This window comes from Haemorhous mexicanus, chromosome 8 (assembly GCF_027477595.1).
Source record: "Haemorhous mexicanus isolate bHaeMex1 chromosome 8, bHaeMex1.pri, whole genome shotgun sequence".
Taxonomy (NCBI): Eukaryota; Metazoa; Chordata; class Aves; order Passeriformes; family Fringillidae; genus Haemorhous; species Haemorhous mexicanus.
In genome coordinates, this window is record NC_082348.1 from 19168756 (window position 1) to 19193504 (window position 24749).

Genomic DNA, 24749 nt, shown 5'->3' on the forward strand with positions numbered 1-24749 from the left:
AAAAATTACATGTGCACTCTACTGAACAAATCTGAATGTAACTGTTTTGGAATACTGCTTGCAAACTGAAAACTGGAAAAATCCCATGTTTGACCCAGCAAGTTGTGAAAGACAAGATGCTGCCGCCGTTGCCAGTGCTAATTGATTTCAGCAGAAGCAGTACTGCAGTAGAGCTTGCAAAGGCCCAAGATCCTACTGGGTGGATCCTACTAAATTTGAGTTTTAAATTTGGTCTATTATGATGTGCCATAGTACCAATTATACTCATTGCTAAATTCTAATCTCCATTTGGCATTTGGTCTCTTCATAAAATTGCTTATAACTTGACAAATTGCTTTAATTTCAACTATGTTTGTTTTCAGGCCAAAAGTATTATTTTTCCCCTCAAAAAAAATTGTGAATTATGTCACAAGAGCAAAAACATTCACTGAACTCTAAGAGTTGATACAAGCTGGTTTACATTTTTATATTTTTTCCCCTGCCCCCAATTTATGAGGGCTCAGAAATGTTTTCCAAATCAATCCCAAACTGAGGTGTCTTTGCAACATGAAAAGTGCACCTAGAACTTTCTCACAGCCACCCATCCAGAAAAAATACATACCATGAGTTATTGCATAATAACTTTTGTCTAAGCTTTCTTCTCTGAAGTGTTTTCTCTTAATTATCGCAATTGTTATGAATATCTAGAAATCACAGCAAACTAATTCTGGGGACTACCATGGTGGCTTCTTGTAGCACAGACAAGGAGCAATTTGTGTGTCTAAAACATATAGTGCCATTTTAGATACCAGAACACTTAGACAGGACTGATAGATACCAGATGGGCCAGAAGAAACCCCACCACTATCCAGAGGTCTTCCCTAAAGAAAGGATTTCCTAAGATATGTAAATTGGCTGTACATACTTGAATTTAGGCAGCCAGCCAGTCTTTCAGACAAGTCAGATAACTAATGACCTACTGCATTGAGAGCTAGGATCTGAATTACCCTGACAGCTACTGTACATGCACATTCTCACTCTGGGAGGCAGGTAAAATAGCTCACCCTGCATTCATTTATGGATAACAACCTGAAAGTTCACATGAATCATGAATAAACCTTGCAGTATTTGTGGGCTGAGTGCCATATAAAGATAGAAATACAAGTGTTAGTATAGAAAAAAAATCCAACAGTATAAATATTAACAATGTCCAAAGCAATTAAATCATAGGGCTGCCTTAGGAAAGATATGAAAACTTTTGGGGTAAAGGTTTGTTGCGTTCAACCCAGACTGTTCAAAGCAGCATTATGTAATCCAGCAAAGATTACAAAAGAGAAAGAAGTTATTTGAAGTGAGCTTCTCCCTGATTTTAAAATGCAATATGGAAAGGAGTAGTTTCAAAAAGGTGAGGCAATTTCCAGACATTTTTGTCAAAAGAAGCAATACATTTCTCACTGAGAAAGCCTTGCAAAGTAGCATTACATTTCCTCGTAATTCTGACTTTTTGGAAATATTGTCATATGAAAAGCTAATCTTAAATGCATCTGTGCCACACCATGACTATCCACACATATTTGGTCTAGAAATAAAGATTAATTATTCATGTTGGCATGTAGTTTTGAGTGAACTCCCAAACAGAAAAACTTCTATCTGCTGATGTAGTCAATGCACTCAATGTGTTTTTTCTGTCATTACTGTTTGCTTATTTATTTAGAAATCAAACAGAAATCAAGCAAGTCCCTTTCTTCTGCTAGCCCTAGTGATGAACCAACCATTCAGGACCTGTCAAACAGACACTTGCCAAGCCTGTTGGAGCAGGGGCTGTTTGTCTTTTGATCCTTGGACATCCTTGTTTCACAGGGAGGCTTTTTAGAAACTAAAGCTTTTTATCTTTTCTCCACCAAGATTACTCAGTTAAAAGGATTGATTAGGGAAACAAAGAAACCATGAAATGACACCACCTACTCTAATCTTTATCTTTAGGAATTAAAGTTCTGTTGGTTGAATTCAGTCCCTCTCAGACCACAAGTATGCCACCAGCTGCTGTGAGACACTATCACTGCAAACGTTAACATTTGTATGAAAATATAAACAGGATTTGAGACAGGGCATGCAACCTGTAAGTACATTATTTAAATTATAAATACAGGAAAAAATTTGCCAAATGTATTACTTCTCACTGTATAGAGGACCAGACTATGCTGACATTTACTTTCCTAGGGCCAGACACCTCATTTTCTTAAATGCCAGCAAAAGAAGCCAGTGACTTCTGGAAAGAAGCAAACCATGGTGTGCTGCATTATGAGCAGCAAAATCTGACTTGTTCACAAGGCTGTATGAGGCAGGTGAAAACATATTTAGACATATGTTTTTAAGGACTAGAAGGGACATCTCATGGGGGAAGACCAATAACATCCACAAGGTCAGAACATCCTGGGGATTGCATCCACAGAACCTGGATTGGTTTACTTGTTAGAGTCAGCACAATATATGCTTCAACACCTTTACCTTAGTAAAGGTGTTAGTTAGTCCAGGAGGAATAACTCTAGCTTCTTGATTTTCCCTGGAGAACCAAATTTCCTTCCCCAATGTTATGGTTCAAGTATGCCAATTTTTCCTCTGTAGGAGTCAGAGATTTCATTACAAAATACACCTAAGGAATCAATAGGAAATCAGTCAAGGTCTGCTTTCTGCAGAGAAAAGCCTGTCTCATGCCAAGCTAACAGAAAACTATGAATAGAGCTCAGATTTTCCTTATGTGATTTCTTTTCCAGTAAGGTCCCCCACATGCTGTGTTCTGAGAGAGTTGGAGGACACTCTGTAAAGAGGAGAACTTACTGGGAAATTCCCCATTTTACTGTTTTCTGAGATGCTAAGCAGGTTCTATTCGACTTTCTGAAATTACTTTCTGCAGTTCAAAAGCAGTTTACTGAGAGGAAAAAAAAAAAAAAAACAGCAGTAGAGAGAAACTCCTTTTATGTTTTTCTCTCCTACTCTTACTCAAAGGATTGCTACCCACAATAGCAGGATCCCTGACCTGACACTGATTGAGCAGTGTTCCTCTGCAACAGCCTTTGCATGCTGGTGGAGTGCTGTTCTGTGGTCATTCCAAACACACTGTAGAGCCTACCATTAGAATCAGGGCTATGCAGGCACTTCTGGCAGGCTTGCCCTGGAGAGGAAATTTTTGCCAGTCACCTGTAGAGCCTCACATCTCCAGCAAGATGCATGCACATCCCGACTGCCCCAAGAGTGCTGAAAGTACAGTAACAACCAATACTGCAGCTTGTGGCGCTCACGAGCAGCAAAAGAAGAATGAATTTCCAGGCCCAAGCCAAAGGGAGCCAGGAGAGAAACAGGGGGAAGAGCTGCCCACCGTGCAGAGGATGAACTAACAACTCTGCAGCTCTTGTCAGGGACCAGCCAGACCACATGTCAACAGCCAGTCTGGTACAGGCTGCCATTACCTACATCCACTCAACTGTTTGGGCAAGATCATTTCCAGCTCCGTCCTACCACTTTACTTCATTTCCTCAGTTTTAACTTCCTACTCATTCAGTTACTTTCAAATAAATTTTCACAAGAAAGCTTATTCATTCATTTTGCTGTTGAGAATGGTCTTTGCCCAAGCCTCCTTGCTGACTGCAGCACCTGGTACTGTGAGTGAAGAGATGTGTGATGGGAGAAGAAATTCTGCTGCCATGTTTGTGCAGTAGTACTCAGAGCTGGATCAGAAGTGTGCTCACCAGATTCTGGGCCAAAGATTAAGCAAACAAGACACCCAGCAATCATATGTTAGCATCTGTGCCCATTCAAACCGTAGAGATTCTGCTTGTAAGCTTGTAGTATCTGAGCATTTATTTGAGAAACGTTGAAATTGGTTTGTTCCTAGTATCAAAAAACTGCCCCTAGACTAGTAAAAATAATTTAATCCCTGACAGTTTTCATGCATAAAGAGGTATTTTAAGATATTAAGTCACATCATCAACAATAACATTGTCCACATGCAAAAGAAAAGCAGGAGGTCTGAAGCAAGCTCTATTAAATCAACAGAAGGACTCCTGATTTCACGACAAAGCACAGATCAGTCCGTTCAGCTCAGTAGATTAGTTCTCCTTAATGAGCCTTGACAGTCCCCCAGGCTCTTTAAATCACTATATATAGCCAGCAATGCTTATACAACATAGGTAGGTGAGGCAGGCATAGAGCATAGCCAGAAGATTAATACCAAGTACATCCCTAAAATAGACAGATCACAGTACAAGTCATTAGAAATAGCAGGGAGAGGGGCTCTGCTGATGTGCTGATTAGGAAAGTACCACCAGACACAGAATTTATGAGATTTTTTTTTTAACCAACATGCAGGTCTTGGCACACAAGTTTGTGAGCAAATTGGGCTGTTTCTACATTCTGACACTGGAAATAGCTGGTGAAGACAACTTGTGAGCACTTGGAGGTATAGACTGAGCTTGCAGATGTCTCCCCAGAATGTGAGTAGAACTTACCTCTACTGTTATAGTGAGCAGTACCTATTATATGCATTTGCAGGATATCTAAGAGAACTAAACATTTGTTTTCTAGTGCACAGACAAGAGAATATGCAGTCCCTTCCTTTCTAGAGTAATTTTAACAATTGTTGCTTATATTGGCACCTGCTAGTGGTCTGAATAAAATGCTAACTCAGAAATGTTCTTCCCAACATGAGGAATCTTTCCCTACTCCAATTATCAAATACTGGGTCAGTGACCTAAGATTTTAAATGGTTTTGTTTTCCTAGGGCTTTTATGATGCTGTGGTAAAAATGTGAAGTACAAGCTATACAAAGAAGATACAATCACAGAGTTTTCATCAGCTGAAAGCTCACTGTACCAGACTACATTCATTTCCCTACAAAATGCTGTGTAGGAGAGTTTGGAGCTGTATTTCTTTTCAGGTAAAATATTAATAAAGATCCTAAATTATTTGTTGCCCACCAAATCAAATTAAGCCATGTTTACACAGCATACCAAAAAGCAATTCTTTTCCATGAAATGGAAGTTCAAAGCTTTGCATGTGCAGGAACAGCTCACCTAAGAGATCTGATGTTTTGTGCCTGCCAATTTGTTCAATGAATTAACTGAAAATTAGAGGTTTGTAGCTTTGGAAGGGTGACTCTGGAGAGCTGTTGGATGATCTTTCAGTGGGCTGCCTGATAGATAATATAAACCTTCCACTGTGTGCTATGTGAGTGCTCATTCTGAAGAACCACAGGTCCTAAATTTCCCATTGGCACTTCTTCCTCAGGATGCCTGGCAGGTCATTCTACCCCTTGCAGAGCACTGACTTCTGGAGTTTTGCACTGCCTGCACAGTGGGGGGTGAAGGAATCCAAAGCACACACAGGCCCCACACATCAACCCAGCCTGAAATTCTTTGGCATAAGCAAACTTCCAGTGGGAATAAATTAACACCCTCCTTCGATGTGGGGTCTATGTGCTTCGGTTTCCTTTAGTGCAGAGCAGCAGAGGGATGCTGTACTTTGCAGTCACCTAGGGATCTTCGAGGGCTCTCAATGCAGTCATGCTGCTTTTCTCTAAAATCAATTGCTTTTATAATGGCACGTGTGTAGGCACGAGAAGCCAAGCTCTATCACAGAAGTTCTCAATTTGCCAGGCAAATATCAAAGTTTGCTGGAAAACAGAATTTGCCTTTAGTTATTTACTGGCTACATTATTAATCCAAATGCAATATTTATGAAGATACATCAATACTTTTGAAATATCATGCTGACATTTTCTCTGGAAATGTACTGTTTGTCAGTCCATGCAGTTATTTCAAAGTCAATATGATCTTGGAAGCCAAGTGGCTTTTTTTGGCTTTTGTAGAACTTCACAATTATCAAACAAGATATTTTGGATAACATTGCATGTTCACTGAATTAGAGGATTTTCTTGTAAGAGAACTTTAACGGAGACTTTTTCTCTTGGTTCTGACCCCAGGTTCCTTTCAGTAATGACATCATCTAGCAGAATACATAAGGCAGAAGGCTCCAGCAGAGCAAAACCTACCATGATGCTCAGGTCTCTGTGTAACTGGAGAAGGAGTGCTAGCACGTGGGAAGAACTAGGCAGTTAGGAAATACAGACTTAGTAACACTAGCCCAGGGCTGTCAGGGAAAGGAAGAGCAGTAGAGACTCCACAGTGCTGCCCTTTCAGCTGTCTCCCCTAGAGTCGTTTGTCTTACAGAGCTTCTGTGCCAATTATTGCTACATAAACACATTGGCTAATACTAACCAGAGTAATCCCTGGCGTTTTCCTTACAGAAGCCAGGTTGGCATCCTGGCCAAACACTCCAGGACTTATCTACAGAGCCGAGTTTCAGATTTAACTTGCTTTCCAGTAGTGCAAGCTCACTGCCCACTGCTTCCTCCCTACAGCACAGCCAAGAAAGGAAGATGTGATTTACAAGTCCTGTTTTCAATTAGGTTAATTGTTTGCCCAAAACTTGAATTATTTTGTTTAATTTTGTATTGGAAAAAAGGAAACTTGAGTCCTAAAGTTAGTATATATATCACTGCACTAGCTTGCCAAATACCTTGCTGTGATTTAGTGGCACGGGGTTACCAGAGTCTGCTGACAGCAGGTCCTCTCTCTTTTTGTGTCTAGCACTGCTCCAAATTCTAAATGGGCAGTCAAAGGAAATGTCATTGCCTGGCACAACATTGCAAATGGATGGGGGAGATCCATGATCAGCTGCTACAACATTCTGTTTTCAGACTTTATTTTACATTACAAAAGCCTTCATTAGCTGAGTGCTTTCACATCGTTGTAGTGGCACTTTGTCAGAGCACTCTCTGAGTCCTCTCAGAAAATAAATGTCACCAACACAGGAAAAAATTACAGAGATGATTTCAAAGTGCACACATTCAGGAACACTGCAATCCTTGTCAAATTTAACAGGGACATTCACAGGAAGAAAGCCAAGTGTCTAATCAAAGTACCTGAGCTAGAGGGCTGATAACATCAACCTGAAAGCAACAATGAGATGGGCCACTAAAATAAGCATTGCAAACATCCCAAAAATTTGGGATTTCAGTTTTCTTCTCCTTCTACTGCAGTTTACAGGAGGGCTTTCACTGAAAACCCTCCTGTAAAATGCAGTAGAAGTGAAGAAAACTCTTACCTGTATATTTTTGCTTATGGTTACAAATCAGAGATCATTAGTCAATAGCTCAGAAGTTCATATTGATGGCTGCTGAGGCACTCAGATATCATTAAGTGGTAATGGATGTTGTCACTTGTTATACTTTATTAGCTTTGTAACTAATTTAATTATTTAATGAGAGTTCAACATCCATTCACTATCAGATTCTGAGATTTCTTTATATACCTACTTGGTGACGTGACAACAAAATTTAGGATCAGAATAAATGCAAATCAGTTCATGAACTCAGCAGGAACAAGACCAACAGACAGGCTCTAGCAAACAGACCTAATACATTGAGCTTTCTTTAATATTCATGTCTTGAGATAGAAATAATGTTACACAGAAGACAGTCTTTAAAAATGCCACATTTTAAAGGTGAGATGTCTGCATGTCTACACATATGTAGGTAACTAGAGCCTAGGCAACTGCTTAGAAACTGTGAAACAGTTTCTCTTAACAGGATGTCTGGAATGTGCTTATTGGATGTCCCATAAATATTGGTTTTAATGAATTCATTTCGTTTAGTTCTTGTAAAAACCAAAATACAAATAGAAAACCAGTAATCAGTTGTCAAGGTTAGGAAACCTTGAGTTTCCTCAGTGCTTTTTTTTCTTTTTAAGGCAACATCTCCATGCATTTCCACATTTCTTTATACAAACACACTTTCTATATAGTATGTTCTGCTGTGCTGTGTATCACTTCTAAATAGAAGTGACAGAAGATCAGGCACTGCTCCAAAGTCTACCTTGTCTAAGGGGCAGAGAGCAAATCACTCACTGTCACACAAGTCACATAACAAATTAGTCATCAGATCCACCACTGCAGCTTACACTTCTCTTGAGTTGTTCCTGGGGTCACTCTGCTTCCATGTTACAGATAAGCAAAGCAGCCTGGGTAGCATCATAAAAGTGGTCAAAGAGAATCATCCTTTTTCCCAGGGGAATTTCTCTCTCTGGTATGAGCATACATAATGACCAATGTTCACAAAAAAAGCCTTTCAGAGCTGATAAGGTCATTCCTTTCAGTCTGAAATGTCCTTAAAGGACAGAGCTGACTGGAAAGTCTGGTCAGCAAAGCTTGAAAGCAGGGAAAACCTATTGAGAAGAAAGATACAGAAGGTTTTGTCAAGGCACACATTATTCATGGATCCAGATCGCATTGTGCAAAAGCTCCTATTCTGCTCTCCTCTAACATACAGTGGTCTGGAAGGGCTGCAACCAGAAACAAAGCCCCTAACAGGAGTTGTGTCTCAGGAAGTTGGAGGGTTGGCTGAACACATTTGCTTCATTGCACTTCTATATCATTAACTTATTTGCTTGTAGCTCTCACTTTCAGACTCACTGCACATAGCAGTTTTGGCTTCCATACTTTCTTTTATCATTTACTGGGTCATCAGAGACAGATACAAAGTGAGAAACCTGAATGGAAAGCATGTATTCGTAACAGGCTGTGACACTGGACTTGGAAACTCACTGGCTAAATGGCTTGACAAAAAGGGATTTTGTGTCATTGCTGCATGTGCCACAGAAAAAGGAAGCCAAGAGCTACAGTGCTGCTCTTCACTCTCACTGAAGACAGTGAATCTGAACTTAGCAGACTTCAACAGCATTGCCAGGGCTGTGGTGTTTGTGACTGAACAGACCGCTGGCAAGGGTAAGTGACAAGGCAACTTCTCAGAAAGATGATTCAATATAACCAAATCTGGTCTAGCTAAAAGTTCTGTTGCCTCTCTTCTCACTGCAGAGGCATTTTTAATCTCACTGATGAAACATTTTCACCTCTCAGTTCAGTCATTTCTCAGTTCAAAGATATTCTCTCCAGCAATGCTGCCCATTGCTTTCACCAACAGGATACCTAAAAATCTATTTGCTTGGTCTGTTAAAACCAGATCATTCCCAGGTGTGTTTTTTAAACTCCTTCTGGTGTAGTTGAAGAATGTTAGTGGAACGAAGGTACTAACTGGTACCAGAAAATTTTCTTGACAGTTTAGCCCACTCAATTAAAAAAGGTTAATTCAGTGCCTCTGCAGTCCTCCTCTAGTAAAGATAAGAGTATATTTTTGCATGCCTGGGTAAGTCTGACATTTGCATTGTACTCAACAACTGCACTGACAGCAACAGTGAAACACTTGCAATTTCTGCCAGTTTTGTTGGAGCTTTTACAGAGGTAGCTCTCACTACCCCTGTCATACACCTCTGAGCACTCCTGTAAAAGAAGAGGAGCTTACCCTTGGATACCTATGAGACTTCAGTAATGGGTTTGGCAAAGGCTAAAAAGATCTGCATGTTAAATATATTCAACTGTGGCAATACACATTTATCAGTCTTGATAGCTCAGACTAAAGGCTACCAAAGGGCATCACAGCATTGTAACTACCAGTTGTAACACACAGTTACACCAACTATTCAATAGGCTTATTAATAAATTAAGTACTTAAAACAGCAAAACATGTATCTTCTACCATAAGACTTTCTCCTCAAAGCTTGTAATAGGCTTTTGGCCTTATTGTCAGTATTCCAGACCATTCTTGCATGCAAAGATTGAGAGTTTAACAAAATTATTAGCACTTACCTCCTCCAGCAGGCTCTTGCTCCCAACTTGTGGAAAGCCCCACGTTCTCGGCCAGGACAGCCACTGCTAATGCTTTCACCTCAGTGTGTAAGACTCTTTATGGAGGCTGAGTGCTGGACTTTCAGCCTCTCCCCTCAGGCACAGGTTGTCCTCAGCAAACTCTAGGAAACGTCACTATTTATCTGAAGTTCCTTGGGTAATTTATAAAGGTAGTAAAGCAGTACTATCAATACACAGGGCTAAGCTAGTTTCTTTAGAAGCATTGACTAATTCTACACATTTGGTTCAGACCTTTAGACCCCAAAACAATCAGTCTCTCCACTTCTATGCAGACCATTTGATTTTCACGAGAATACAAACACGTGTTAGGAGCTTACATATCTGAGCAGATCTGGATAAAGCCCAGCATGATGGCCCACATCTCCAAACAAAAAAGTTTTCCTTTAACACTTTACCCATGCTCTTCAGCAAATTCTAACAGGTTTACAAAGTAGACCATCCAAGCAAACTCCAGATAACTGTATTCATCTCACTGAAGTTTTTGCAGACTGTGTGCTTGGTTCCCAATGCACACGTGATACTCCAGGGTAAGATATTGCCATATACTGAAATAAATGGTTTTGCATTCCTCCTAGGGCTTTTTGCCTTGGTGACAAATGCTGAAGGAACTGCACCTGTAGGACCTACTGACTGGCTGAGGATTGAAGACTTCCATTCAGTCCTGGATGTCAGCCTGCTGGGATTGATTGAAATCACACTCAAGCTTCTGCCACTTCTGAAAAAAGCTGAGGGAAGAGTCATCAATCTAATTAATGCCAAAGGTCTCATGGCTTTTATAGGGGGTGGCTACAGTCTGTCCAAGTGGGGCATGGAAGCTTTCTCTGACACCTTACGGTAAGTAGCCAGAAACACATGCATAAATCCAAGAACAGACTCCAGACATGCTGAGGACAGGTGACTGCATGTTTGCCCATTTTGATTCCTCTCAAAATCTTGCCTAAAGCAGAAAAAGAAAAGAAGAGGACTGGTCACTTTTTTAAGATGTCGGTCTCCAGTACTACGGATAGACACAGCAAGGAGCTGCACTTGGAAAATTTTCATGTCCCAGACAAGTTGTTAGTGTGCAGATTTCAGGCGTGTGAATTCAGTGCATGCCTGAAAGTAAATCAACAATATAGCCCTGTCGGACATCCAGTTCCTTGGGCAAGTTATACTTGCCTGTATATTTTGCTCTAATTCTCCACAACAATCTGAGCCGGGCAATTCCAGACAGCAACCACATTACCAAAGGTAACTGTAACTTCAGAAAATTAAGCTGAAGCCCCGTTGCTGAAACTGTTGTACTGCACTGCTTCTAGAAAGCTAAGGCCCAGCCCAGTGAGTCAAGTGACTAGGAAAACTGGTTTCAAACCATTATGAGTACTTTTTTAAAGAAACCATACACCCTAAAGAAATAGAAACTAATGGCTAACATATATGTGGTCCATTCCTTTACACACTGTAGAACATGGCTTCCTCAGTCTCTTGAGCTGCCCAGCAAGACAAAGATGCCATTTTCAACCCAAAGGAGTTGTTGCACTGCAACTCAAAATTACATAGAGGGACCTACACTATGAGGAAGCCCACTAACCTTTACTGCATTAACATTTAATCATTTAACCATAGCCATTTAGCCATAGGATAAAGAATAAAGTTCTAATCCAACTGAAATTTTTTTTTCATTTTTACATTTTTTCAGACACTTTAATAATCTGCTGTTGTTGTGGACTAAAAAAATGCAACAGTATATGAAATTGTCAAAAACTTTTGTATGATTATACGTGACTAAGATGCACCTAGCTGTTACTGATACACCTTTGAACCTCTCAAAATAATTCTGATATACTAAGATAATAATCAAATTCTCAAATATTAATGTGACATATTTTCAACTTACTTATGATTTACAGTTGTGCCATTATTGGATGGTCAGGGAGATTACTGGGTTTCTTTTCTTCTAGGATAGAAATGCGGCCTTTTGGAGTGAAAGTAAGCATTGTTGAGCATGGTTTCTTTAAGGCAGAAGAAGTTAATTCAGATATCATTGAGAAATACCTCTTCAAACTTTGGAACAGACTGACTCCTGAGATCAGGGACTCCTATGGAGAAAAATACTTAGTTGAATGTAAGTAGAAAGGATTGTATGAATGCTCAGGGGGGATATTATCAACATAAATAAATACCTGAATTGAAGCTATAAAGACAACAGAGCTAAGCCCTTTTTAGTGTTGTCCAGGGATAGGACTCAAGGCAAAGGGCACACACTGAAACACAGGATGTTCCTGCTGAACATTTCAGTGTGAGGGTGACTGAGGAGTAGCACAGGTTGCCCAGGGCAGCTGTGGAGTCCCCCTCTTTGGAGATATTCCAAACCATCCGGACATGTCCTGGTCAGCCTGGTCTAAGTGACCCAGCTTAAGTAGTGGGGCTTGATGCCAGAGGTCCCTTTCAACTTCAACCTCTCTGTGATTCTGTGAATATTTACTCGACATCCTTAATGCTCCATCACTGACTGTTGCTTACTATGTGCATGTTAGATGAGGCCTTAGATACTAGTTCACACACGAGACTGGTGAGATATTAGGTCATGCTACCTTTCCTTGTCCCTCAATACTTACAGGTGGGATGCCCAGTGGGAATGAGCTGCTATGGCCATATGCTACATTTATTGCTTATTGGTAACTAATTGTTAGTGTAGTGTGACACAGAACATACTCTGTGGAACATCTGGCTCACAGTATGGGCCAGGGAGGTTTTTGCTTATTGGGCTTCTGGGTGTTCTGTAGCCTTTATTGTCTCTGCTTTGCTGTAGCTATACTGCTCTCAGCACTCAAGACAGTAGTTTAAAGCAAGCCTGAAGCTGTAGCCAAACCTTTGGATATAAAGAACACTCTCACACAGATGATGCATATGAATGCTTTCAGGATTATTTTTTTGTTTACAGATATAAAAGCCCAAAGATCATCAGTGAAAAGACTGTGTGACTATGATATTTCTAATGTCATAAAATGCATGGAACATGCCCTGATAGCAAAGTACCCCAGGACACGATACAGAGCTGGATGGGATGCAAAGTTCTTCTGGCTGTTTCTCTCCTATGCCCCGAGCTGTCTATCTGATATGCTGCTGCGTATTACATTTCCAGCTCCAGCAGAGAGCAGGAGACCAGTTCATGGAGTTCTGATGAATGTCTAGTAGTAACACAGTATCAGCAGTGCAGAAATAAATATTTATCCTACCAAAACTAGATGTCCTCTTCTTTACCAGTTACTAGATTGCTAAAATTCTTTTCAGAAGATCCTTTCTCCATCCCTCACCCCACCTTACCTGAAATTCTGAGTTAACAGGTAGGCTTGTAAATCCAGCATGTTTTTGAAGGCTGTTGCTCAAAAATTATACCTCTATAGGATCTGCATTCATAAAATTTTCAGCTACAAAGCTAGTTAATACTATTCACACAAGACATGAAGTCAAATAATAATGAAGTCCAGCTATTGCAGCATATTCCAGAAATTACACTTATAGTATGTGACCACTTGATTATTCAATTCTGCAGGAAAAAAACCACAAGCAATTTTACAGATATGCAATTCTAGGGAAAATCAAAACTTCACTGTTCAATGCAAACAGAGTATCAAAATGCACACTTTTAACTGTCTTCCTAATACTAGTATAGTTTATGGGGAAAATACAAAAACAATATGCATTTGTATTTCTTTCATCCTCATTGTGTTTTGCAAGCTAAAATTATTATTATTTCACTTATCAGATGAAGTAGTTCATTAGTGTAGGCTATAGCAAATTCTTGCAGTTGTACAGAGCATGTCCAGAATGGCAAAACATTAGCTTATGTTACTGTGCCTTTTGTACACTATTTCTATCTCTTAAGCTGTTGGCCAGAGGCTCACAAATTGGTGCTCCTAGAGATATTAAAATTGAAGGGGTAAAGGTTTTATTTGCTGAAGTGCTGTGCTGGTGATTAATCATTAATGTGCAATTCAATTAAGCTTAAAAAAATACCATGTGCAGGTCAGAACTCCAAACATAAGAAGTTTCATCACTATGTGTGAGAGGGCATGTGAGCGTGTTTGCAATGGGCAAAAAAAGGACTGCATATAAAAAGTGCTAGTAACCTTCAAGTATTTCATTGAAGTTCTATTCTCTAGCAAACAGCTTCAAGAATAAATTTATTTTACTTCATTTCACAATAAATACCTGCAGAGAGAGAAATCTTTCTATCTGGCCAGGCAGCTCTAAAGAGAATGTACATGAAAAAAATAATGGTATAATTAATCAGCTCTATAGTTGCAGAATACAGACAGTTGCTGAAATCTCTAAAAATCAGCTTTCTTTGAAACAGAAAGAGTCCAAAATTTAAGAATTCAAGCAGGGACTGTCCTGATAAGGGAAAAAGAATACAAGTGAAAAATAAAGTTATGAGTATAATCTAAGGCTTCTGTTGTACAAAGTACCAAAACTTAAATTTTACATAATCAGAAGGGTACACTGATGAAGAGTAGATAATCAGAAGGGTACTCAGTAGCTATGCTACTGAGAGGAGGAGTCCCAGTTAAGGCTTAGGAATCCTTCCCCATCAGATATGCTAAACAACCAAAAATACATACTACATTTCTACAGAGTAACCCAGGGACTGTTTTCTTCCATATCTAAAAAGTTAAAATTATTACAGGAAAAAGAAACCATTTCTGATACGTGGCTCACATATTAGCAGTTTTCACCAACACTGGTTCCAAATCTTTGAGCTGACAAAGACTATTCCAAAAACTGACACTACTTTTTCTCGTGGTATGCAACTGCAGACAAGTCTTTCAGAAGGGTCAGCCCTGCCTTCTTCCTTTAAAAGCTTGTAAATTCTTTCCTTAAGAACAGCACCTTGCATCCCAAAGAAATCCTAACAGATGTGTCTGCTGTGTTGCAGACTCTAAGGAATTTTCTACATTAATGCACTCAAGAAAAAACTCTTTTAAAAACACATAATGTGCTTAAAGGAAAAAAAAAATCAAAGCATCAGATTCTGACATCAGATATGAAAGGTAATTGAAAAAGGTTTTAATCACTTATGTCCATACTACCTTCATTGTCAGTCTCTCAATAGTAACAGTTTCAAGGGCCAGTTTATTGAATGTGTGTAACAGGGCAGCTTTCACACTTACAGAGATACAATGTCAGTACCAAGACATCATCTCACAGGATGAACTTTAAACAGTCGTGTAAAGCAGTAAGCACTCTTCTTATTTGACTTTATCTAAAGCATTGTTGTTTTCATCTCAGAGTGCACGGAAGTCTCCACAACTGAAAAAAGTACATAGAGCCTCGACACAAATTATGGTATAGGAATGTGATAAAATAATATGTTTATTAGACTTATTCAGCAGCATCATTTTTCAGTTGTCTTTTCTAATCAAAGTATGGTACAATGTAATTACAAGCATTCTAATTAGAAACAGTATATATTTTGAGAATTTAGATATAAAACAATCAAATAGCAAAAGTCTCAATCATTATAAAATCAAAAATCTTTTGTATGAGTAGCTAGCCAGGAATATTGAAGAACATGGTCCTGTAATTGGAGTTTTCTCAAATGGTTCATGTTGTGGAAACTATCTTGGCTAATTAATAGAAGAGCTAAAAATATCAACAGTATATTCTGATGGAAGGTTAGAGGAAAAACCAGATAAGTACAGAGACTGCATTAGTAGAAATTGTTTCCCTTTCTATTAATATCCACCTCAGGAAATAAATAGTCAATAAAATTAAATTTTCACATTAAAAAAACCCTGAAGGAACTCTGAAATGAACCAATATCTTTCATATTTTGCTGTTTGGAAATAAGCTGTTACAGAAACCTAGCTGCTTCATAGTACAAAGAGTACCTAGTTCCAGAGACTCCAGCCAAGAACAGAGGTATTCCATTGATGAGCAAGAGAAAAGCTCATTAAGTAGTTGTGGCACTAAAATCTAAATATATCCAGTCTTCATAGGAACACTATTAATGGAATTGTGTCAATTGGAACCTAGAGGAAAAGTATGTGTCTTACAGATTGAGAGGAAATTATGTCAGGCAATTAAAATATTGTAAGAACAACATTTTTCACAGGTAAGTATTCAGCATAATAATGCTGCATTGACTCTTGCATCTTTTGTTTAACACAAGAGGAAGAGATACCCATTTTTATATACAGTACGATATAAAATAGGCGGCAAAGATGCCCAGAGCACCAGTAGAATTTTTAAAAGGTGCTGTGATTAAAGGTACACTCTAAAGACCCTGTAAATCAGTAATGTTCCTTTATTTGCCTTGTTTGGTTCTCTCTTTTTTTTTTTTTTTTTTTTTTTTTTTTTTTTTTTTTTTTTAGTTTTAAGCATTTATATAATTAATTTAGCCCTAAATATATGACCAATTCCATACAAATTTCTACTAGCAACATCACTGAACAAGATAATCTCAGAAAAATTTACAAATGTACAATATATTTATAACATTACTTTCAGACAGCTTCAGTGCAAAGATATACATATAGTACATCACGATAATTGTTCATAAAAATAGAAATTGGCATTTGTCAAAAAAACAAGGCATAGTTTCAACATACATCTCCAGCCACTAGCTAAGAGATGTATATATTTTTATAAAGCATTTGAATGTGAACCTTACTCTTCTGTTTATAAAAAATATACGTGCAAATGGATGTGTCTAATTTTCCCTAAATGAGTTACCTAGTTACACCACAGAGTCCTCTTTAACAAGGTTGGCGGTGTCTTTAAATGTATCCTCTGTTGCTGTGTAAGCTAGTGGTTGGTCTCTCTTCAGAATAATCTTGGGAGGCAGTGAAGGAGAATGGGTAGGGACATTTTCTGTGTCCTGTTGCTGCTCCTTTTCCATCTGAAACAATAATAATAAAATAACACCTTACATTCTAATGCACCATACATTCAACATTAGCTTTCAGAAACAGTAAATAAATATTTCTGAAGTTAAATGAAACGGTACAAATTATTTCTGCAAAACACCACCTGTAACAAAATGAATTGCTAATTTCACCTTAGATAGTACAGCTGAGTAAAAACAATACTAGAAACTTACTCCATACTCTGGAACTTCTGCTCTAATGCTTAAGGTCAAGAGCAGCAGTGCCACCTGAGCTAAGCCTGGTCAACACCTCATTGTGCATGACATTAGTAACCTCTGACAACCACTTCATTCCCTAACCTGGACTGGAATTTTTGTGCTGTTCCACATAGCACCAGAATCTACCAATAATCTTTATCCTATGAAAGCAAGAACAAAGTCCATCAGTACATTAGCTGAAAAATAGAATTATGTAATATAAACAATACCTCTGCATATATTGGGTTTTCAAAATTAGTGTTTTGCTTCTTTTTTCTCTTGAAGAAACTCCACTTTGATTCCTGAAACATAAAAATTATTAGAACTTCACACATTTTTCTCAAAACTTCTCTGGAAACTGCCATTAAAATGTTGGATTTCACTTGCATTGACTGCTACCCCAGTGACTTCAGATGGATGTTCTTACATCACTATGTTGAAATTCTAAGCATGGAACAAAAATTTCTTTTTTTTTTGCTAGATGACCAAGTTATTTCACCTAAAGAAGTATTCACAAAAGACGAGGCAACAAAAATTACTGAATTACTTTATGGAAGCCTATATTCCAGACAAGTACATCAAAAAGGAAAAAAATGTCTTGAAAACAATACAAGGGAAATTATTGAGGGACATGAAACTACAAGTTGGCTGCATCTTCCCTAGCAATTCAATTTTTCTGATCTGGAGCAGAAAACAAACAAAGCAGCATTAGAGCGTTTTAATTTCCTACCGGAGGTGCATCTGTACTCTGAGGGGTTTCCTTCGGGCTAGTAGATATCACAGAGGAATAAACAGGATTTTCAAAATTTTCATTTTCCCCACTACCAGCTCCTGCTACCTGTAGGAAAAGAAAGAAAATCAATATTCTTTAAAGAATAAAAGGCGGTCATAAGGGAAAATGAAAGGTGAAAGTTAAGCCAAAATTTGTCTTACAAGTGTTGGCCGAATGACTGTAACTGCACCAGCTGTGCTGGCTCCACCATCTCTGGTTGTATACATTGGATTTTCAAACGTGATTGGTTGTTTCCCCGACTCCACTGCAAAGTTTTCATTCTACGGAGGAAAAAACCCAACAATTGCAGTGGAATAAACACCTCCATACTCCTAGGAATTAATGTGTACTCAAACTCTTCATCTTGGGGAACAACATGTGTTTACTTTCACATAGGCTTAGACAAAACCTTTATCTGTTAAATATACAACATCAATTTACTTTTATTCCCTGACTTGGCAGCCTGGACTACTGATTGTTCCAATATTACCCCATTTCCTAGATGGACAAAAAACCCCCACACACATTTCAATACTTGACTCAAAGTATTTTATGATGAGGAAAGATGACTTTCACAAATCATACTTTCAACAGGGAAGAGATATCAAAGGAAGAATAATATCCAAATAAATATTTTAATTTAGAGACTTCAAAATGACATACAAATTAATAAGCAGTAACTGATATATAAAAGAATGGGATTCATTCATTTTGTCCCAGCAAGGAGATTGCTGTATTTTTTGAGACAAAGCAGTGTGTCCCCTCGGTTATGTCAGATGAGTTACATCAGGTAGGAGGATAATGAAAACAAAACCCCACCCAGATGCATTTGTCCTGCTCTTTGACACAGCCTCATGACAGAACCAGCAAGGAACAGCACAGGAATAGTACAGCAGCTAGTCCCTTAAACCTGCCTCATTTTCACAAACACTGCTTCATGCCCAATGGAATCATGCTTTTTGCTAGCAGAATATGGCTTTTTATAACACAGAAAACTCTTGTCAGCTCTCTCAAACTAGATTGACTAAGAATCACCCCATGGAAAAATATCCAACATCTACTCATGCATTTCTGATGTTAAAATTTTAGGAGGCACATCCCACAGTTCTCCACTGCTGTACACCAAACCCTTTGAATTCTTTGCCAGTGAACATAACAATTTTTTTGTTTACACTCTGATTACATAGGGAGAACTAACACCACATAAGCAGACATAGTCTGGATCCAGAGCTGTTATTGGCAATGTACAAATGGCACTGCTTGACCTTCAGCATGTCAGTATCAGGCCAGAAAATGCCAAGTACAGCAAAGTTCTCTGTGCATGAAGAAGACCTGGGGTAATATACAAGCCTCAAGATATTTTTCCAGTATTTACCAAAATGCTTATGTGGATGTTTTGTTACACAAGCTGCCTAATTTTAACAATGACTGTGTTTTTTCATCTAGGCAAAGGTCATACTAAGAGCTTATCTTTAGCTGTTTCATTTCATATCTATTCACCATCAGTTTAGGGAGTTTCTACCTTATACTTGGCAGAAAGTGCTTATTATTCAAACATATCCATGATCTGTTTCCTACGAGTAAAAGTCATTTGTACATTGTACTTGAGGTAAATGAGAATAACACAGGGATCTGCTATTTCTCAGATGTGCATAACAAAACGTGGATTAAGTAGAGTTACACTTCATGATGTCCCCATAAATGTTAAACATGATTTGTTTAAACTTCATAAATTAAGAAATTTCCAAATCTATACTGTATTGCACAAAATAGTGAGTTCTGTGGTTAGGAGTGAGTTTTCCTTCTGAATGCTCAAACTTACTATCTGGTTTGGAAAACTACACATTTTAAACTGTACTATGGAACACAAAGGTCCTCAAAAATTCCCTGTTACAATGCTGTCATTTGTCTACTCATTCCCTTTATATCCCATGAACGTACCGAAAGACAAAAGAGGGTAATTGACATAATTTCTGCTATATAAATCTTAGAGAAATGCACATTATTTTAAAGAACATCCCATAATTGTCCTTGCTTTCAAATTACTAAAAGCTATTTCAGGAAACTATCAATCATTGTTCACTTCTTTTTCTAGAACACATTTATCATCCCACCATCATTTTATAGATAAAAGGCTCCCTTCTACAAGCTACTAATTACATTAAAAGAACACAATTTAAAAAATTATTTGAGAACTAAACCTTACCATTTGCATTGCTCTGTCTATAGCAGAATCTCCCCCAAAGCCAGAGACTCCTATGTCCATAGTCACATCTGCTCCAGATCGGAAAGTTACCCCATTGCCATTTTCATTAGATTTTACAAGACTGCTTAAACTATAGAAAAACCCAAACAGACAAAAACAAACAGACAAAAATAAAAAGAAAGTAGAAGAGATTACATAGAAAGAGAGTTTATAATACAGGTTTTTTCACTTGCTCTTCTAAGCATAATTATCACTTTGAATTTTGGCAAGCTAGCATCAGAAGTTGTATTTCTCTATTAGTTTAACGAGTTTTTTAACCTAAGTTAGCCCACTCATAATCATCTCAAATACCTTTGTGTGCTTATGTAGACATCAAATGATGTCAATGAAATAAAATTTCACAAAGTTTACTGACATTTTGAACACCCTTACTTCAATGCTGATTTAAAGACAAATGCATGGATCCACTCAATTATTCAAATTCATTGAAACTGGTTTTTAAAACACACATCTGAAATTTGACAAAATAAATCCACCAACACCTATACTGAAGATTTATGCATGCAAACCATGAAGACACCTACAAGACACTGTTTTCATACTAGTGAATGTTCAATTTGTGTATAAATTTATGACAACCACAAGTGCACTCTAGATATTTATGAATAATACTGGAAATGGTCTGAAAGCACACTGTTGGGCTAAAAAATAATAAGAGAAGTGAAAGAAATCAGTAACCAAATACAGGACATTACCACACAGAAATCCGAATATGTAACATCCCCATCTAACTACAAATCTATTCCATAGCTAACCTTTGGTTTCATTTTGTCAAATTTGCCTAACTTGAAGGAAGGCAGAAGTACTGGAATTAGATGTCCAGTTGTATGTCCTCACTGGATCTGGCTCATGCTAGACTTCTTTCCAACAGCTGGTGCATTGTGTGCACACATCACCAGTTGGCCCTGTAGGCATCAGCTGATTCAATTTTTAAAAGGTAGCTCTTAGCTATGATTCCTGTACATGGACAGGTCTCATACTGCAGGCAACAGCTAAGCTATAGCTTGAGTTAAGGCTGCTGTAAAGGTATGAGTTCCAAGTTTAAAGAGGGATTGAGCAATGGCAGCACAAAGACATATTCATGGCAGAAATAAATGCAAATCAAGCCTCACAGACAAAAAACTGACGTCTCCTTTTCACGCAGTCTTGTAACTTATGTGGGAAGCATTGTTAAATAGTAAAGATCAAGTCAGTACATTAAAATTTCAGCTTGTTCACTATCTGACAATGCAGGAAGTTTCCATTCAAACACGCAGGAAACAGGGAATTTCAGTGAGTAGCTTGGAGATCTCTTAAAGCCTCTTTGTCCTTCAGAATTTACCTGCACAAAAATTTGGCCCCAATTTAACTACATAAACTCATGAATAAATTGGATTAGAATCACAGATTCATAGAATGGCTAGGGCTGGAAGGGACCTTAACTATCATCCAGTTTCAATCTCCCTGCCATTGGCAGGGACCCCTGCCACTAAACCAGGTTGCTCAGAGCTCCTTCCAACCCAGTCTTGAGCAATGCCAGAGATGAGGCATCCACAACTTCTCTGGGAAATCTGTTCTAGTGCCTCCCCACTCTGACAAAGAATTAATTATTAATATCTAATCTAAACTTACTCTCAGTTTGAATCCATTCCCCCCTTGTCCTGTCACTATGTGCCCTTGTAAAAAGTCTCTTCCCACTTTCCTTCATCTACTAGAAAATCATCCTCAGGTCACTCCTAAACCTTCTCTTTTCCAGGCTGAACAAACTCAATTCTCTCAGCCTTTCTACGTAGGAGAGTTGCTCCATCCCTCTAATTATCTTGGTGGTCTTCATCTGGGCTCACTCAGTGTCACTAGTTCAGTGTAATTCTCCAGTGAGGAAGCAGTTTTAGCTTCATCCACATTACTGACTACAGTGATTTAATTACATTGATTTAAGAGCTATAACTGGGAAATGGGTGCAAGGACTATGAAGATGTGCTTTTATGCATTTTAAAACACATAATTAGCTTAAAGCTAAAAAAATTCAAAGCATCATATTCTGAAATCCTTTCTAAAACAAATTAATTTTAAATAATTTAAATATATTTCCTTCATCATCCTTTGATTTAAAACATCAAATATTTTGGATGACATTTCACAAAGCTGGTTTTCACTCAACAGTATGGCTATCAGCAGTGTAGGCATTGTCTCAGGCATTGGCAACAAAAGGTCACTACACACGTGCCATATTTTTAAGCACATGAATACAGCATGGCAGATGAGTACAGCCTTTCACTGTTAAAAGATCTCTTCAATTCATCTCAGGTCAAAGTTTTAAAGAAAATGAAAATTGCGGTCTTTTGTATCTGTTTGAACTGAATATGCAGCTTCAGATCTGGTAAACAGTCTTCTATGTTGCACATTATTTAAAAGCTAATTTAGAATGTCAAAGAGTTTTACAGTCATCGTTTGTTACACAACTATGATCAGCTACGGTATTGCCTGGAATGAAAAATTCACTGGAGTTGCTGGAACACTGCACTTCCCATATTCCACCAGAATGGGCACATGACAAAAAAATTGATTTTTCAGAAATATTTAGAAACAAATATGCATTTCCAGTTGACAGACATTCCTGCTCCGAAAGCCTTCAAAACATACCTTGGTAGTTTTGGAAGCGCTGGTAAAAGGGAGCCTGTACGTCTGTAGTTAAAAAAGCCTCCAACTGCTAACACTCCAATTATGATGATCAGTATGACTGTCAGCAACACTGCTACTGCTGCTGTCAAAGACAGAAGAATAAGAAAACATTCAAGCAAGCATAGGTCAGTGCAAAAAAGAGCCCAGAGAATTAAAAGCCTGACCCTGAACAGGTATCATGGTGAGGTATTACAAATTCTTTAGCTCAAATGTCAAGTGCAATATATTCTTGAAGCTTACTTGTTCCAGGAGGGACTCCTTTTGACAATCCTATTTCACAATAATTCCCAGTGTATCCATAAGAACATCTGTAAATGTAAAAAGGACAGCTGAGTGAATGGCTTTTATTAAGTTTAGGATCTCACCTTTATGATTACATTCTGAAATGTTTATCAACAACCCAGAAATTTTAACTCCGTGCTCAGTAATTATATATTGCACTGACTGTAAGTAAATATAGTATGTCTCCTATATTCAGAGAAGTAAAAGTGAATATAAAAAGTGCTGAGTCAGAGGTCTGGTTTCAGTGGAGCATTGGTGGCACCTGCTGGCTGTTCCAAGCTACATTTATTGAGAGTTACTTTTCCATTGTAATAATTTTGGGATATAGCATTTTATTAGAATCTTCAGAGGTTTGCCTTTTTTGGATTTTTGTTTTGGGTTTGTTTGGCATTTTTTTCCCCAAACTGATACATTTACATTACTAATTTGTTGATATTTTTATGCATGTGTTTTTCCATAACTGTTATAAAAATGCTATTGCAGATGCCACCTTGTGAAGTGTTTCCAACAGATTTCAAAGACTTTATTGTTTTGTGAGACTAAACCAGCATAGTCCGAGCCAGGACTACTCTAACAACATACAGACTTACTTGCATTTGGGGAGACTGCTTTCATCTATATAGCACGTTCCACCATTCATGCACCTGCAAGCTGGCGGCATTGTGGGAGGGGATTCAATAGCTGCAAAATTCAGAAGCCACATATGCATTACCAAGACATCCTCAACAAACTAAATAATATCAATAATGCATTTTCTTTGTCTCTATAGATCTTGCATGTGCAAACTTAAAGGCTGCTTTTCAGAATTTTTGGGTTTGATAGCACATGTGCTTGTTGCTTGTGTCTATTTTTTTCTGCCAAATCAGCTTAAATAAATTGAAGCAAAATCTCTTCTCAGAACATAACAACTTAGTAGAGTATAGGCACAGTCAGCTCAAGAGCTGTGTGTCTGCTCACTTCCTTTCTTTCATGCAATACAGCCCAACACCACCCTTCAAACCTTTCCATTCAGAAAGCACCAATGCTTTCTCTCTTTTGTCCAGATTCTTTAATTCTATTGGCAGGAAGTCGTACAGAGAAGGCCAAACTGGAATGCAATTACTTATGAAGAAAAGCAATGGATGGAAATACACATAGAGGAAGAGCATTATTCTAATGCTGAATCAAGTGGGGGAAAAAAATCCTATGAGTCTCCAGTAAGAGCTCTAGATATGCTGTCAGAAAAGTGTACTTAACATAGGAAAAGCCCTGGATCTGAGCCATTATTATAGGCTATAGATTGAGGATGGACATAAATCACAAAATTGCTATCAGCCAGAGGAAGGGAGTGTGTTGCTACAATGTTTCTTACAGGTAAAACACCCTTCAAGTAAATGGGCTACAAAAAACAGGAAAGGCAGAGGTTTTACAGGCTGTCTCTCAGAAGCTGCAAAATAAACTAATATAGGACTAAATAAACTAAATATATGTACAAAAACTATGTTTGGTCACTGCACAAACACAGTTTTCTTAATTCCCAAACATTTTATATAAAGTGTGAGTAAAGAATATCAAATTCAGTGTCTCCAGAGCAATAAGCAGCAATTAGCAAATGCAATCGACACAGCTATTGATCCCTAATTTAAACACATATTGCATACATTCATTTGCTATTACATATTACTATAATCTCTTTCTGCAGCTCACATCACATGGCAATAGAAAAAATCACTAATAATTATTAAGAAAATGCAATTTAGAGGTAAAGCAGTGTCAAAGTGATGACATTTTCTCTTTCAGTGCAATAAGAATATAATTCAGAGAAGATTAACCAGAGGAAAGATGCCAGACATAATGTTACAAATCATAATACATTAAAGATATGT

The 24749-nt window shown here is 38.0% G+C and overlaps 2 protein-coding genes and 1 long non-coding RNA gene across 3 annotated transcripts in view; 2 read left to right on the forward strand and 1 right to left on the reverse strand.

Moving 5' to 3' along the window:
* LOC132330547 (uncharacterized) overlaps positions 1 to 4961 on the forward strand; it is a 34160-nt gene extending 29199 nt beyond the window's left edge. Inside the window, exons 5-6 of the long non-coding RNA XR_009487339.1 lie at positions 4345 to 4469; positions 4757 to 4961. This is a non-coding gene — a long non-coding RNA (uncharacterized LOC132330547). The remainder of the gene's footprint in view (positions 1 to 4344; positions 4470 to 4756) is intronic.
* Positions 4962 to 8306: 3345 nt separating this feature from the next.
* Positions 8307 to 13018, forward strand: DHRS9 (dehydrogenase/reductase 9). Its single transcript, XM_059852358.1, has 5 exons — positions 8307 to 8420; positions 8487 to 8817; positions 10371 to 10629; positions 11736 to 11899; positions 12719 to 13018. The coding sequence occupies exons 1-5, from the start codon at positions 8307 to 8309 to the stop codon at positions 12967 to 12969; spliced, it is 1119 nt and encodes a 372-aa protein (XP_059708341.1). The 3' UTR covers positions 12970 to 13018.
* Positions 13019 to 16185: 3167 nt separating this feature from the next.
* LRP2 (LDL receptor related protein 2) overlaps positions 16186 to 24749 on the reverse strand; it is a 109417-nt gene continuing 100853 nt past the window's right edge. The window contains 8 exon segments of the mRNA XM_059852359.1: positions 16186 to 16678; positions 17134 to 17205; positions 17634 to 17741; positions 17837 to 17956; positions 19882 to 20011; positions 22564 to 22684; positions 22843 to 22910; positions 23475 to 23565. Of these exon segments, the coding sequence (XP_059708342.1) occupies positions 16517 to 16678; positions 17134 to 17205; positions 17634 to 17741; positions 17837 to 17956; positions 19882 to 20011; positions 22564 to 22684; positions 22843 to 22910; positions 23475 to 23565 (872 nt within the window). The 3' untranslated portion in view covers positions 16186 to 16516.